The following is a 16,279-nucleotide window of genomic DNA, read 5'->3' on the forward strand; positions in this document are numbered from 1 at the left end:
GGTGGGTTGTGCTGGTCTGAGAGGAGCGTAGCTGAAGCTGATGGAGGAGGCCGCCCTCTCTGTTGCCTGACCCTGAGCACTGGTGGGTGATGAGGCCAGGAAACCATGGAGGGGTTTGAACCTGGGTCTGTAGGAGCGTCCCTCGTGGACGTGTCCTCCACTAGACGAGGCTCACACAGGACTCAGCAGAGCATGGTCTTGGGTGAGCCAGGGACCAAGTGCACCGGACCAGAAGATGGGGCCAGCAAGCCGTGTTCTGAGGCCTACAGACGGGTGAACCTTGCTGATCATTTATTGGTGAGAAAAGGCGATTTGGGAGTGTGGGGCTGATTCTTGTTCCCGGCTGACCTTGAAGGAGCAATGGAGGAAGCACAGTGTGAGCGGATAGAGGGACCCGTCACGGGAAGCTGGGCTCAGCCTGGGTCCATCCATCCTGACAGGGGCCACCCAAGCTGCAGGGGTGAGTTCCCCGTCACTGGAGTATGCAGGCAGGCCTCACAAGATGCTGCTGAACTCCATGACCTCTGCCTCTTGCCCCTCCCTGGCCCTCTCCAGTCCCCAGGAGGAAGCTAGGTCCTTATGAATCCTGAAGCAGGGGCAGCCACCTCTGGCCATTGGCCAGGCCCCGTCTGGAGCTCCGAAAGACATGTCACCCTTGTCCAGTGCAGGAAGGAGCCGGGGAAGCAGAGGGTCAGTGGGTGTCCCCTCCCGCTTTACACCAGGCCTGGCCTGAGCATGGCCATGGGGCGACGTCAGCAGGAAGCAAGATCGGGTGGGCAGGCGAGCATGTCCCAGAGTTATGTAACATTTGGCATTAGTGACTTCTCCGAGGTTTTCCCTCCCCCTCCTTATGGCCGAAGGTTACCCTTTTCTCCCATCTGTGAATCCAAGCCCTGGGGCTCAGCTTCCGTGTTCCTCCGTCTCTGTCTCAGCCCAGGCCCTGCCTTCCCTTGTTTTCCTCTGTTGTCTCCTCCATCTGAGGCTGCATAGGCCGGCAGAGGGACATGGTCTGGGCAACTAAGTGCTTAAACCTCACCTGCATTCAGATCTGGGCTACTTAACTCGTGAGTTGTGTGATCTCTGGAAAGTGTCTTTGCCTCTCTGAGCCAGTGTCTGTGTCTATCAAGTTCATTCATGTAAAGAAATAGTTACAGAGCATCTGCTCTGCAGGTGCCAGGCACTGTTTCAGGTAGGCTGGGAGTATAGCAAAGAACAAGGATGCTGGCTCCTAAGGGGCTGATTCTAGCTTGAGAGACAGATTAACATACAAATAATTCCTGATTGTGGTCTGCAGGTGATAAGGTGAGGGATATAGTTGAGAGTGATTGATGGGGGGGGTGGCAAGGATCAGCTGATTTTGACAGGGTCATAGGGAAGACATCTCTGAGGAGGTGATGTCTGTCTGAGCAAAGCCCTGATTGAGGTGAGGAAGTGAGTCGCACTAGTGTCTAGAAGGATGTCCAGGCAGAGGAACGACCAGTGCAAAGGCCCTGTGGCTGGGGCACTGTCAGCATGTTTGCACAAGGAGGCCAGTGTGTTTGTAGCAGGACGACCGGGGAGGGCAGAGGTAGACAAACATTTCGGAGAGGCGGGGGGATCCAGATGTAGATCGTGCAGGGCTGTATGGAGTGGGGAGGACTTGGGGCTTTATATCAAGGGTTTCAGGGAGCCCCTGGAAGGTCTGAAGCAGGGAGCAGCATACTCTGGCTTGCAGAGCAGTGGCGCGTATCCATTGACTCAGTCCGGGAAAATGCCGGGCACATAGTAGGTACTTCGTAAACAGCTGCCATAATTATACCAGTTTCACCAGCATCTCCTGTTCCACACACGTCTCCTGATTCTGAGGTATGGGGCCATGTGTGCAAGGATTCGGTGTAATTGCTCAGACGCTCGGTGAGTCCCAGCTTCTCAGACCCTGTGTTGGGTTTCGAGTGTTGACGTCATACTTGCCCCGCTTGGCCTGTGGTGCCCTGGGCTGCTGGGTCTGGCAGCCTTCAGACCGGACTCGAGTCCCCATGAAGATGCACATCCTGGCCAGGCCCCCAGGAGCCCCTGTTCCCTGCCAGGCTCCCAGTGTTGCGGAGTCCCCACCCAACCCTCCCTGCCCGCCCCCCCCCCGCCACCCACCACCCCCCTGCCCTGGGCAGCCGATCGACTGCCTCACCCAGCACGAGCACAGGAGTGAGTCCCTGTCTGCTAAAAATAGACTGGGGAAGAAGGGGAACCCTCAGCCGCACCCACAGAACCCACATGCCACACAACTTTCTCGCGCCTCCGTGGGCTCCAGCTGGGCCTCTGGGAGAAGCTTGGGGTTTGGGGCAGGGTCGGGCCAGCCCCTGGAGGCGGGTGGATGGCGGAGCTGGGCGTTCCCACGGTGGCCAGGGGACATTCGGCAGGGTGGGGCTATGGCCCTGGCCTGTTGGTGACGGAAACCGTGACTAACGGGCAAACGGACGTTTTCCTTTTCCTCCCCGTGTTCTGAGCGGCTACGCTCAGAGGACCCCCATTTGCTCAGGAAGAAGGCAGGACAGGAAGTGATCCCACTCCCAGGCTGGGGCTGGGGCTTGGGGACCCCCCTGAGGCCTGTTCCCAGCGCAGCCATGGTGAGCGCCTGGGGCAGGCAGGGCATTTGCCCCAGGAGTGGCCTGTATCGCGTTTTGGGTAGGGTGGCTTTCTCCCAGGGGGCTGGGGGATTGGTGGAGGGGAGATGCATTAGTTTCCTGTTTTCTGTAACAAAGCACCACAAACTAGGTGACTTAAAATAATAGAAATGTATTCTGGAGGCAAAAGTCTGAAATTGAGGTGTCTCTAGGACCCTGCTCCCTCCGGAGGCTCCAGGGAGAAGCCTGCCTTGCTCCTCTAGCTTCTGAGGGTGGTCGGTCATGCTGGATGTTCTTTGGCTTATAGACACTTTGCTCCCCTGTGTGCCTCTGTGTTCAAATTCCCCCCTTTTTATAAGGACATCAGTCATACTGAATTAAGGCCCACCCTAATGTAGTATGACCTCATCTTAACTAATTACATCTGCAAAGACCCTATTTCCAAATAAGGTCACATTCTGAGGTTTGGGTGGACACGGATTCTGGGGGAACAATGTTCAGCCCTGTGTGAGGGGCTTCATTGAGACCGTTGGCATGTCTGAGATTGTTGAAGGTTCTGCTTCCTTCCTCAGAGACCCCAAAGGGCTCAGGCTGGGACCCTCCTGTCACTCCAGCTACATCGGGGTGGGTCGTCCCCTCTTAGGAACCAGTCCACTGCCTCTGGGAGTCCCTGGTCACCATGAGACCCTAGCAGTCTGCCACCATGTGTATCCCAACTACCAACTATGTGTTTAAGTCTCAGAGGCTGCCCCTTCGGTCAGTCAGTTAAGTCAGCCAGCACATGTGCTCTGAACCTCTGCCTGGCCCCCCGGGGCACCCCACCCAGGAGCTGCCAGCCAGGAGCGAGAAGCTTGTTCTTGACCTGAGGGGATAGGCATCTGGCTCTTTGAGTAAAGCAGCCGGGCTTCCGGGGACCATGGTGCCGTGTGGAGGGACATGCAAGGCTCTGCAGTGAGAGCCTTCTTTCTGTTCCTTGCACACACTGAGCTGGGCCCCACCTCGGGGGTCTGGGCTTGCGGTTCCCTCTACCTGGACCACCATCCTCCAGGGCTTTGCCTGGCCAGCTCTCTCTCAGTGCCCCTACTCGGCTCAGATGTCACCTCCTCCAAGAAGCCTTCCCCATCCATCTAGCCCCCACCCTGTCTGATTCCAGCTTGCTCATTCCCCCACCTCTGAGTCTCTTCTCTTAAGTGATGTGTTATTTGCTGGTGTCCCTGACTGGAAGACCTCTGTGGGCAGGGACCTTGTCTACCTCATTCATTGTGTGTCCTCAGCCCCGAGGCAGTCCTGGCACGCAGGAGGTGCCCTAGAAAGACTGTCTCCCTGTCTCCCAGGGCTCAGTGAGGGGCAGAGGGGACATGCAAGGAAGCTTCACTCATTCCCTTGCTCCACACGTAGCGACTATGCCTGGCAGGGTGTCCTCTGGGGTGTATGGTCACTGCTCTGGCTGGGATAGTCAGAGAGGCTGGAGCAATCACGGGGGCTTTTAGGCAGAGAGAGCCCTTCCTCACCTGTTCCAGAAGGATGTCAAGGCAGCTGATAGGCCAGGCTGCGCCGTACGTGTATCTGGGACTTGATGGAAGAATAAAGCCCTCAGTAAAAATAACCACTGGCATGCTTGGCCGCTACAGTGGGGCGTGAGGGGGGAAGGTCGCCTCATGGCCACTCGGCTGGTATTGCTGTCCATTGCACCTGTGGTGAGGCCTCAGGCACAGGGAGTCCCCGGGCTGACGGCCCAGGCCCAGGCTGTGACCGCCGCTGTCCCTGTGCCCTAGGAGAAGGAGAGGAATGCACGGAGGAAGAAGAAGAAAGCCCCAGCTGCCGCCAGTGAGGAGGCTGCCTTCCCGCCTGTGGTGGAGGACGAGGAGATGGAGGCATCAGGCGCAAGCGGGAATGAGGAGGAGATGGCAGAGGAGGCAGAAGGTGAGGGGCAGGAACTGAGCTGTCCCAGAGATGTCTGGGGCCTTCTGCAAAGAGGCCTGGACTGCCTTGGAGGGGGAGCATGGTGATGGTGGTGACAATGGTGGTGGTGGTGGTGATGTTGATGGTGGTGTTTGTGGTGATGGTGGTGGTGATGATGGTGGTGATGGTGGTGGTGGTGATGGTGATGGTCGTGATGTTGATAGTGGTGGTGGTGATGTTGATGGTGGTGTTTGTGGTGATGGTGGTGGTGGTGGTTGTGGTGGTGGTGGTGGTGGTGGTGGTGGTGATGGTAATGGTGCTGATGATGGTGATGGTGGTAGTGGTGATAATGATGGTGGTGGTGATGGTGACAATGGTGATGGTGATGACGGTGGTGGTGGTTGTGGTGGTGGTGGTGATGGTGATGGTGGTGATGATGGTGATGGTGATGATGGTGGTAGTGATGGTGATAGAGGTGGTGATGGTGATGGTGGTGATGGTGCTAGTGGTGGAAATGGTGGTGATGATGGTGGTGATGGTGATAGTGGTGGTGATGGTGCTGATGGTGCTGATGGTGATAGTGATGGTGATGGTGGGGGTAATGGTGATGATTATGATGGTGATAGTGGTAGTGATGGTGATGGTGGTGGTGATGGTGATGATTATGGTGGTGATGGTGATAGTGGTGATGATGGTGATGGTGGTGGTAATGGTGGTGATGATGGTGTTACTCCCAATGCCCCATTTTGGATCATAAACTACGCGGGTCTATACCTACCCCTCATGGCACGATGTCCCTGAAGACCCCAACCCCTGCTTAGCTGAGTGTCTGTGCCTCACCTGTTAATCTTCCAACCCAGAGCTGCCCCAGTTGGGCCCTCATGTGCCTGGTGAACAGAACCTTCTTTCCTCCTGCTTCTGCCTAGGGTGCCTAGGTTTCCTCCTGTCTGCCGGCCTCTGCATTCAAACTCCCAAGCTTCTGCCAACATGGTGAAGGAAGGTGCGAGTCACCTCCTGGCTCAAGCCAGGCCTGCAAATAAATTCAAGCTCTGCCAGCCCCCAGTGCATTCGTCAGCTTGAACCCTGCTTCCTGGTTGAAAACCAGGAATTGGGCCATGTGTTTGCTCTTGCCCCAACTTGGGGATGGGTCTGGGGACGGAGTCTGGCCTCCTTGCTGCTCTGGGTGTCTCTAGTCCCAGTTGGTGAGAGGCCTGGCCAGTGTCTGATGGAGGGCCGCAGATCCCTCTGCCCTCATTTTCTGGGTCCTGGGTTGATAGCCAGGAAAGGAGAAGGAAGCAGAAACCCAATCTCCCTCCTTAAATGCCCTCCCAGCTGTCTCTGCGGATAGGATGCAGCCTTGGTGGGGAGTAGAAGGAAGCCAGACTTTGGCTCACCACTAAGCCCAGGACAGACACTGCCCAGTAAGAGAACTGTGTGGTAGTGAAGTGTCCGTCACTTGTAGGGTTTGCAGGGGTGGAGGAGGGGCATTCTGTGCTGGGTGGGGGAGGGGAGGGCTGGTCTGGCAGAGCTGAGGCTCTGTGACCACCTGATGGCTCCGAGCAGATCCTGTGCAGTAGGGTAGAAAATCCTGCACAAAGGTACAGGGTGATACTCCCACCGCATGGATGAGCTTTGAAACTGAGGCGCAGGGAGAGGAGAACCACTCTCACAGGGTGTCACATAACTGGTAGACTTGGAGTTGGCCAGTCCAGCCAGCCTTTGCTGTGTAACCCTGTCCCTTGTGACCAGGTTGGGGGAGGTCAAGGAGGTTCTGGGTTAGGGCCTGAGGTCGCCCCTGTGGAACCTTCTAGAAAGTCCAGCCAGCCCCAGCGTCATGGGCAGACCCCTCCAGGGGGTAGGCAGCTAGTGCCTTGTTGCATCTAGGCAGAGGTGAACCATCCAGGGAGGGAGGATTCATCCTCTCTTCAGTGTCTCCGCAACAATCATGGTCTCCCGGTCCCAATCAGAGCGGCAGCCTTGAGTTAATCCCTTGAACCGTCACAGTGACCCAGTGGAGTAGGTGCTCTTGTCACCCTGTTTACAGATGAGGAAACTGAGGCACAGAGCGGTTACCCCAGGTCACACAGTTGGCTTGCTTGGGGACCAGGGTTGAAACTGGTCAGAATTGCAGATCCCTGGGCCCTTCCTGGACCGATTGATGAGGCAGCGCTTTGGGGGTGGGCCCCGCAGTCCCAAGTCTTCACAATCCCTGGCCTCGGGCGCACGCTCGCCCCTGAGAACTCCCTCGGTGAGGAAGAGAGCTTGGCAATAACCCCCCATCTTGTGGATGAGCAGACTGAGGCTCTGGGAGTTAAGCCACTTGTCCAAGGAGTGTCTACATTGGCCCCTATGCCCTGGTGTCTTTTAAGTGAGCGGAAAGAAGTGGCATCGCTGGAGTCTGCATGCATAGGCAGGAACCCAGTGGTTAGGGACACGGGACGCGGGGTCAGCCCTCTCCTGCCCCCATGCAGGATAGCCTGGGGCAAGTGCTTCGGCCGCTCCATGCCTCAGTTTCCTCGTCTGCACATGAGATGCTGCTTGTTCTGATCTTAGGGGTTGCTGAGGATTAAATGAGTCACGAGCATGAAGGGCTCTGTGCACAGCTCAGCACCCACAAGAGAAGCCCTGTTGTTCCAATTATGATTTCTGGGAGCGGTGGGTTGTGAAGGGAGGTGAGCAGTGGGAGAGGCTGGGAAGGGGGCAGTGGGGGCTGAAGAAAGCCTTCTTGCAGGGCCATGGCACTCCCCTGCCCACCTGGCTCTGCGGCTGAGTGGTGGGATGGGGTCCAGGGCCCCAAAGGCCGCTCCTGCAGCCCTGCCCACCTCTGAGGTCAGCACTCCCACCCTCAGAGTCCTGGGGACACAGATTCACAGAAGGCCTGTGACTTGTCCAAGGACACCCAGGAGTGGGCGGGACTGACTCCTCACCCCGCACCACCTCACTGTGGGCCGGGGCCGCTGCAGGTCACCTGTGGGTCTGAACGGAGCGGGCACGTCGCTCCAAAATGGGGGCCGCTAGAGGTCTCCCTGTTCCTGCCTCCCTGGCCGCTCCTCTCTCCCTCCTGCTGCTCCTGCTGTCTTGCTTCTAATCCTTCTCTTGCTTCCTTCCAGCCTTACACACCCCTGGGAGCGAGGTGCCCAGAGGGGAATGCAGTGGCCCAGGTACGAGTGTGGCTGGCTGGCCTGGGGGTGGGGTAGGGTAGGGCTGTGCTGGGGTCAGGGGCATCAGGGGCATCCCGAGGTCACCTGTCCTCAGCGAGGGGCCCCAATTCTGTGAGCATGCCTCCGTGAGTGCCAACATCTGTGCTCCTGCTGCTTCTGTCCCCCTTCCCCGTGTGGTGTCTGTTCGCCGTGCTGTTCCCTGACTCGCTCTTGCAGATCTGTGCACTTGGCTCCACTGTCCTGTTGATTTTCACCAGTGTTCTCATCCGTGACTTTCACCTTGTTTGATTTCCCAGCAGCAAAGTGCAGGGCTTTTCACGTGTCCCCATTTTACACAAAATGGGGGAAATTGAGGCCGAAAAGTGACAGGAGTATTTTTTTTTTTTTTTTTAAGGCTGAAGAGCCAGGTGGGAGGCTAGCCTCCCTCGCTCTTCATCAGTACACGCGTTCCGTCACTCGGTTAACACTTAACTGTGCACCTGCCAGGTGCCAGGCCGTGTAGGAAACCGAGGGGGCATGCTGTGGGGCCCTTTCCCGTCGGGCTCCTCAGAGTTCCCTGACGCAGTAGCCAGTAGTCACCAAGTGCCACCCCGTGCTGCCACACCGCTGGCTTACTTCCCCCGTGAGCTGGGATCTGTTTCCACGCTCTGCAGCTGGCGAGAGCAAGGCCCACGGGTAACCTGTGTTACCACGGCCGGGCTTCCAGCCTGGGCAGAGCCAGCGGTGGAGTGCAGATGAAGGCCCGCGGCCCTGGCTGCGCAGGGGGGCCAGCGACCCCAGGGGCTGGAAGTCAGTGAAATGGCTGGGCGCCAGGGTCAGCATGGGGAGAAGGTGGCAGTGGGGGAGGCAGAGCCCGAGGACCAGGAGGGGCCTCAGGGCCGCTGTGGTGTCAAGCTGTGGGGCCGCTCAAGGTATCCCGAGTTTGTGCCCTGGAGCTGGGATGGGCAGGTCCGCTTCACCCCTGAGCCCCCCAGCGCCACTCACCCTGCCTCTCTCTCCCCCTGCAGCCACGGTCAACAACAGTTCTGACACTGAGAGCATCCCCTCGCCCCGCACCGAGGCTGCCAAGGACACGGGGCAGAACGGGCCCAAGCCCCCACCCGGCCCCAGCACCGACGTGCCACCCCCTGAGCCACCCACCCCACCGCCAGAGGACGCTCTGGCCCCCACCGAGCCCACCCCAGCCCCCGAAGCCACCGGCCCGCCCACACCTCCGCCAGCACCCGCGTCGCCCACCGCACCCCCTCCTGTGGTCCCCAAGGAGGAGAAGGAGGAGGAGGAGGATGTGGCGGCCCCCCTGGCGGCGGCAGAGGACGAGCAGAAGCCCCCTGTGGCCCAAGAGCTGGCTGTGGACGTGGGCAAGCCGGAAGAGCCTGGTGAGGCGCCCCCCGCGGAGCCCATCAAGAGCGAATGCAAACAGGAGGCCGTGGAGGAGGGACCTGGCAAGGGCAAGGGGGGCTCTGAGGCCGGCGCCGAGTCCGTGCCCGAGGGGGCCCTCAAGGTGGAGAAGAAAGAGGGCGGTGCCCCTGGGGGCAAAGCTCCCACGGCCAAGGGCGCGGGAGCCCCCCAGGACAGCGACTCCAGTGCCACCTGCAGTGCAGACGAAGTGGACGAGCCCGAGGGGGGCGACAAGAACAGGTGAGCGGGCAGAGCGGGTGGTGGCTTTGGTCTTCTGCCAGCATCGAGGGGCAGCGCACAGGCCGATTCGGTGCCTGCCCTCAGGGAGCGTGGCTGGATGCAGAAGGGCGCAGCCCCAGGCCGTCTGGAAGGGGAGCGTGCCACGCAGTGGGGCTGGCTTCCCAGGGCTGTGGGTGGCTGTGGGTGTGGCCAGGTCCCTGCCCCTCCGAAGGCTCTTGCTGCTCCAGCTTCTGGGGTGGCTGACCGTGCTTGGCGTTCCTCAACTCGTAGACGCGTCATTCCTGTCTTGGCCTCTGTCTTTGCGTGCTGTTGTCCTGTGTGTCTACGTGCCCAAGTTTCTTCTTGTGAGGACGGCATCACTGGCTTCGGGTCCACCCTAATGACCCCATCTTAACTTGATCACATCTGCAAAGAGCCTGTTTCCAAATTAGGTCACATTCACGGGTCCTTGGCTCTTTGGGCTTGAGCATGTTTGGGGGCTGGGGGGCGCTGCTGGGGGCGGGGGGGCACAGTTCTATCCTTAACAAGGCAGGAACAGCAGGTGCCAAGGCCCGGGGGTGGGAAAGAGCCTGTGTGACTCGGGCAGAGTGGTAGAGCCAGTGAGGGTCAGGGCTGTAGTCCGTTCTTGGGGGAACGCCCTGCCCAGCTTGGTGTCACTTGGGCTCAGAAAGTGGCTGGCTGCCGATGCAGGGATTCAGTGGGCGTCTGAGAGGCACAGGGAGACGGCTGCCCCGTCCTAGCTGACAGTGATGGGGGGTCTGCCTGCAGATGCTTGTGACATGCTCCCGAGATCACTGGTGGCTCATGTCCCACCTGCTGAGGGTCCAGGTGTGGGAACTTGGAGCCCCTGTCCTGGCTCTCAAGTCGATTGAGCCGTTGAGGCTGCTCTTCTGCGGGGGTGGCCTGGAGGGACCCCCCCCCGTGCCGTCCTGTTTGGGTGCCGCCATGTCTGAGATGTGTTCCTCCCTTTCTTAGCTTTGTCTTTGCTCCTGGCCTGGGGTGCGCCACCCCACCTCCGACCCAAGCCGCTGGAGCACTGGATTTTACCCACGTTTGGCACAGATGCTTGAGGACCCTGAGCCCTGAGACCCCCGGCCAGAACCAGAGCTCAGACCCCCGAGTAGGGGCCGGCTGCGGGCAGCTGAGGGCAGAGGTGCAGAGACCCGCTCCCACCCACATCTGGACACTGGAGGAATGTTTTCTAGTGAGGCAGGCGGGTCGTTTTTATTTTGTCTAAAAACAGTGCGGTCTGTTGTCTCTCCTCTCCCGTCTCTCGGAAAAGTTTTGGGCAGAGCGAGAGGGAGGAAAATCTGACTTTCAAATCGCCGAGTTCACTCGGAGCCTTGCCTCTGCCCCGTGATTCACCTTGGGGCATGTTAAAATGGCAAGTTCTAGAACATTTCATGTGAAAATCAGATTCATCCAGAGCTCTGGGGGTCTTCCTCCACAAAAGGAAGTGAGCCATGTTGTCCTCAGATTCCTGTGTCCGGGGGTCCCTGGGAACCACTGCTGGCAGGAGCCTCGCCCCGTTTGTGTCAGGAAGTTAGTCTGGTGGGTGGCCCTGTGACCAGCAGAGGCCCAGCCATTAGACTTCTGAGGGCTCAGAGGCTCCTGAGCTTCTTGCCCTTGGAAAACAGTATGCACAGTGGCCCAGTCGTCCAAGGAGGGCCCACGGCCAGGGACCCGCTGCTCCAATCACTCTCTGTGCCTGGGTAATGGGGTTAGGGCGGGCGGCTCCCCACCCTGCTCCTGCTGGCCACAGGGACGGAGTCATGGAAACATGTTTCTGCTCTTAGCGGGAAGAGTGCTGAGCTCATGGGGCAACCACGCTGATAAGCAGCCTCCTGGAGTCTGTGTTTTGGGTTCACATGGCCTGCCCAAGACTGGGGAACTGGGAAGGCTGGGCTAAGCCCCGCCAACCCCCTGGATCCCTCTGGCCAGGGCTGAAGTCCCAAAGGCTACTTTCAGCTTCCCTCTCTCCCCCGACAGCCCCGCCCAGGGACGTGTCCTTCCCTCCCTTGGCTAGGTCTGCCTCCATCTATTCTTCCTGCCTGAATGTCCAGCATTCGATCCCCAGGGAGCAGCGGCCCTGGGCTGGGAGTCAGGACACCTGGTTTGTCACGCCCTGTGTGACCGAGGCTGGTCCCCCGCCCTCAGAGCCAGGCTGGACTTAGGCCAGCTTGCTGACCTCTTCCTGGCTGGCCGCCTGCCACCACCCCCCCCCCCCTCCAGCCACAGCCGCGCAGGCAAGATGCGTCAGAGCACGCCCTGGCAGCCAGGGCCTCCCGGAAGGGCTGGCGGGACGGGTGGGCCCCTGCGCGACCCCAGGGCCTGGCCGGTTGCCCACCACCCTCCTTCCCGCCTGGCAGCCCTGGTGTGGTGAGCCAGGCGTCCCTGGACAGGCCCAGGATGCATCTCGTTTTGGCTGCTGCCGGACGACCTTTGGAGAGAGAAATCATATTCTGCTTTTACTCTCCATCACCTTCTGCCAGGCAGCTCCGCCTGGGAGTTTTCTTGGCTGACGACCAGAGATAGTGGATTTGATTGCTAAGCCTTGAGCTCGCCTGCCCTCCTCTGTCCCAGTTTCCAGAGAGGGTGCCTGGGCACTTTCTGGTGGGGTGGAGACTTCAGAAAGCCCCTTCCCCTGGGCCTCAGTTTTCTATAAAATGGGTGTGGTGTCCCTACTTTCGGGCTTCCTGTGAGCGTAACAGAGGTCATAACATAAACTGCAGCCTGGTGCCAGGCCCACACACGCGAGGTACTCCGTGAACAGTTAGCTGCCTTCAGATCTGCTTTAGGAACACCGAAAGTTTACTCCAAGAGCGGGCTGGAGTGTGGCTTCTTCCCCTGTGCCCCTGAAATTTTGAAGGAATCCCAACAGCAATTTCCCTTTTATTTCTTTATTCCGTAAATGATTGACTGGGCACCAGTGTGTGCCAGGCGCCCTTCTAGGTGCGAGGGATGCTGGGAACAACAGATGAGCCCTGATTCCAGAGTGCTTCCATTCTGGCAAGAGTGGGTAGTATGGGATGGGAACATTCAAGAAGCAAAACTACTCCTGTGATAAGTGGGTGATGGGAAGATCAGGGGTGCTGGGCAGGGGCTGTGCGTGGAGCAGTCAGGGATGCCTCTCTGAGGAGGTGGCATGGGAGGGTGATCAGAGCCTGTAGTGGGAGGTGTGGGAGGAGTGGCCAGTGCAAAGGCCCTGCGGCTGCATGAGCTTATGCTCGGTGGAGGGCAAAGAGGGCTGTGGCAGAGCGGAGGGAGGGAGAGGGACAGGAGAGGAGGTGACAGGTGGGCAGGGACCTGCCCCCACAGGGAGCAACAGAACCACGTCTATGCAGACAGTGTTCACGACCAGCCTTCGCTCACCCTCCAGCATGGCAGCAAGGATGAGCTCAGCCTGGTGATTATAGGGAAGCTAAGGGGGGCACTTAGCAGACAGAGAGGGGCACCCTGTCCAGACGCAGGGTGTCCCCAGTCCTCCGTTGCTCATCCCCCTCCCCCAGCCCTGGCCCTCCAGCGTGGGAAGAAAACCCACAGTGATTTGAGGACCACCTGACCCGCTTGGCCCCGGGCACTGCTCTCCGTGCTTCGTGTGCAGCCCCTTGTTCCACCCACAGAACAGTCCTGGGAGGGCAGAGTGACTGTTCTCATGCCCATTTTACAGATGGGGAAGCCGAGGCACAGTGGTTCTGTCCGACAGCTGAAGGTGGGATTTGAACTGGGAGCATGAGCCCTGAACCGCTCCCAGCCGCATTGCCGGCTTCCCCTCTCCTCCTGGGTCACATGCCTGGTGCCAGGCTCCGAGAGCCGCCCCCCGCCCCCACCCCGGGCCTCCGGAGAGGAAAATAGAAGCTGCTGTCTTCCAGGAAAACAAAGGAAAGAGCACAGAGGCAGGGCTGCCCCTGAGGAGGGCTCCTGGAGGCAGCGCTCACCCACTGTGGTGGCTGGAACGAGGGAAAGTTGGGAGTCCTGTCCATGCTAAGTATCTTCCTGCTCCTTTGGGGGTTCCAGACACTGAGGCTTGTGAAGGACTTGAACCCAGGCCCTTGCTCTTGGATGCTGGCCTCTTAGATTGAGAGGTTGGCTGGCGTCAGGAGGCCTCCCGTAACCGTGAAGTGCTATGCCCATGGCCCCAGCCCCCGCTGAGCTCCTGCCTCACTCGCTGGGGGACTTTGGAAAGAGGAGTCTGGGTCTCTGTGTGTGCCCTGAATGGGTGCTTGCTCAGAGCATTTGAGGGGTGGTCCCTGCTCCCCTGCTCTCTAATGTGATGGGTCCCTCCCTGGGTGAGGAGCTGTGGGAAAACCGAGGCAGGACCCAGGCCCGAGGGGAAGGCCCTGGTTCACTGGCAAACACTTCACTTTATATGTGTTATAAAAGCATGCTTACATGATAGAAAATGTTACTGTTTACCTTTAATACTGTGTCTTATAGTAGTTTTGTATTTTTGTACACCTGTAAAATACGACATTTTGTCATCTGTGGACACAGTACAGTTAATCAAACTCTTGATTTCATGGCTAGCACATAGTCCATTCTTTATTTTCTTCTCACGACAGCTTTATGGAGCTCTAATTCCCCGACTGTACAAGTCAGCCGTTAAAGCGTGCAGTTGAGTGGATTTTAGTCTGTTCACAGAGGCGTGTGACCGTCACTGCCGTTGAACTCCAGAACGTTTCCGTCACCCCAGAAAGAAGCCCTGTACCCTCCAGCATCGCTCCTCGTTCCGCCCCCAGCCCCTGGCCTCCACTCAGGTCCCTTCTGTGGATTCTCCCCTTCTGGACATTTCTTACCAGTGGATCCCCACAACACGTGGCCTTTTGGGTCTGGCTTCTCTCACTCGGCGTCTTGTTCTCAAGATCCGTCCACGTTGTAGCAGGTGTCATACTTCTTCCTTTTTATGGCTGAATCGTAGTCTGTTGTGAGGACGGACCCCGTGTTTGGATATATGGGTGGCTTCCACCTGTTGGCCATGGTGATGGTGCAGCTGTGACCTTCGTGAACAGCTTTTCTTGTGGGCCTGTGTTCTCAGTTCTCGTGGGCAGACCCCCAGGAGCCGGGTCGCCGGGTCAGGTGATAACTGTGTTTCGCCGCTTGAGGAACGGCCAGACTTCTTCCAAAGCGGCATATCCATTTTTAAGTTGAAGTTTACAAGTGTGGCTCGGTTTAAATGGGTGCTGGGAGGCAGAGGGAAGAGGAGGCTGGGCGTGGTGTAGGGTTGAGGCAGGTGGGGCAGTCAGGATAGCTGATGGCGTAGGTGCTCAGGCCCGTTAGGGTGCCTGGGCCCGGGGTCCTGAGTGCAGGGGAGCAGGGAGGGGCGGCAGCTACAGGAAAGGCCCCGGAGTTTGTGGAACAGAGCGCGAGCAGGGCCTGGGGAGGTGGCGAGGTGAGGGCGGGAGGGAGGGTGAGCAGGTGGGGAGGACCGTGGAGGCCGGCTGAGCATGGAGAAGTCAGAATGACCTTCCCCTGCGCCTGGCCCCACCTGCACGCCTCGGGCAGCCCCAGCCGGCATCACCGTGTCTGTCTCCGCTCAGCCGAGCGTGTGGCAGATGCGGGTGGGAGGCAGGTACCCGCAGCACAGCCTGTCATGGCCACCGAGAGCAGAGGGCACCTAGGCCCCGAGTCAGGTGTCTGCCCAACTCCATCCGCAGGAGACGTGCTTTCCTCTTCGCTGGGGGTCTGGCACCAGCTGCCGGGTTGCAGAGTGGTATGAGCTACGTTCTGGTTGTCACGGCTCTTACCTGGAAGGCAGTGGCTGTGGCTTCTAGTCTGCACATGGTATGGTCGCAGTGCACAGTAGGGGCTGTGCCCACACGACCCTCGGCTGTGGGGACCCAGCCTTAGCTTTGCCCTCTGGGTGAATCCCAGCCCATGGCCAATGCCCTCGTGCACCCTGTTTGGTCATCTGCTGTGGCGTCCTGCAGGCCGAGACTGGATCCCGGGTCTCTGTGCTCCCCAGGCACAGTGCTGGGTCTGCTGTGTGCTCAGCAAGTGCAGATCGCAGGAGAGAGTCAACAGCTGGGCAGGAACCTGGCAGCCCTGGTGGGTGGGTGAGGATGTGAGGTGGGGGCAGACTGAGCTCCCACCTTGGAGACTCCGTGCCAACTAAGAAGCCAGACGGGGTTTGTGGCAAGTTGCTATGCCCAGTACTCTGGGATTTCCTGGAAATCCCTGAAGTGTTCCTGAAGGAGGTGACATCTGTGAACAGCTGGAGTAAGGAGCCCCACCCTGCAGGGCAGGCTCTTGCCTGGGTGCCCCAGACCCTGCAGCCCTACATTGGAGGGACCCTGCCCCTGGCATCTACTTCAGCCCCACTGTGGGCCCTTTACAGGTGCCCAGTTCTGTACGTCCACAGCAGATGGACATGACCTCGCTTTGGGGAATGAAACGTTTATAGGCCCAGTTCAGCTCATGGCCATACTTCTGGCCAGTAGGTAGACCATGTACTTGCTGACCAGCCCCTCCACACAAAGCTTGCAGGCTACCTGCTTTTAGCCCTTCAGTGAACAGTGAGATTCCAGTAAGTGGAACGTTCTGGTTGAGAGGATAGGTTCCCTAACTCCTGTCCTCCAGTAAGTGGGGTCCACTCAGTCCCACGCCCTGGTGCCTGAGCCTCTCATATTTGGGTGATGAATAATCTCTTAAGCTCACCAAGCCTTCATCTAGTTGATTCTTCGGCTTTCCTGCAACTTCCGGCAGGCCGTGTGTGGCTCGGGCCCTGAGTCGGGGTGTCCCTGGGACTTTGCTTGCCTCGGGCTCTCTCGGGGAGTGTTTGATCCTGGCCTGGGCCTCTGGGCTGGGGTTGGAAGAGGTCTCGGCTCCTCACGGAGCCAGCAAGGACCAGAGAGGGAGGGAGGAGTCGTCTGTCCCTGCTCCCCACCCCCGGAGTCCTGGTTGGTCTCCTCGGCCGGGTGACCCTGGACATTTGCCTCACTTCTGGCGGCCCCTCCAAGCCCTGTCGTGCAGGGCTGGAGC

The 16,279-nt window shown here is 59.0% G+C and overlaps 1 protein-coding gene across 1 annotated transcript in view; it reads left to right on the forward strand.

The window, feature by feature from the left end:
* NCOR2 (nuclear receptor corepressor 2) overlaps positions 1-16,279 on the forward strand; it is a 212,644-nt gene that overhangs the window by 162,076 nt on the left and 34,289 nt on the right. The window contains 3 exon segments of the mRNA XM_035723877.1: positions 4,376-4,523; positions 7,613-7,663; positions 8,671-9,301. Of these exon segments, the coding sequence (XP_035579770.1) occupies positions 4,376-4,523; positions 7,613-7,663; positions 8,671-9,301 (830 nt within the window).

Source organism: Zalophus californianus, chromosome 14 (genome assembly GCF_009762305.2).
Source record: "Zalophus californianus isolate mZalCal1 chromosome 14, mZalCal1.pri.v2, whole genome shotgun sequence".
Classification (NCBI taxonomy): Eukaryota; Metazoa; Chordata; class Mammalia; order Carnivora; family Otariidae; genus Zalophus; species Zalophus californianus.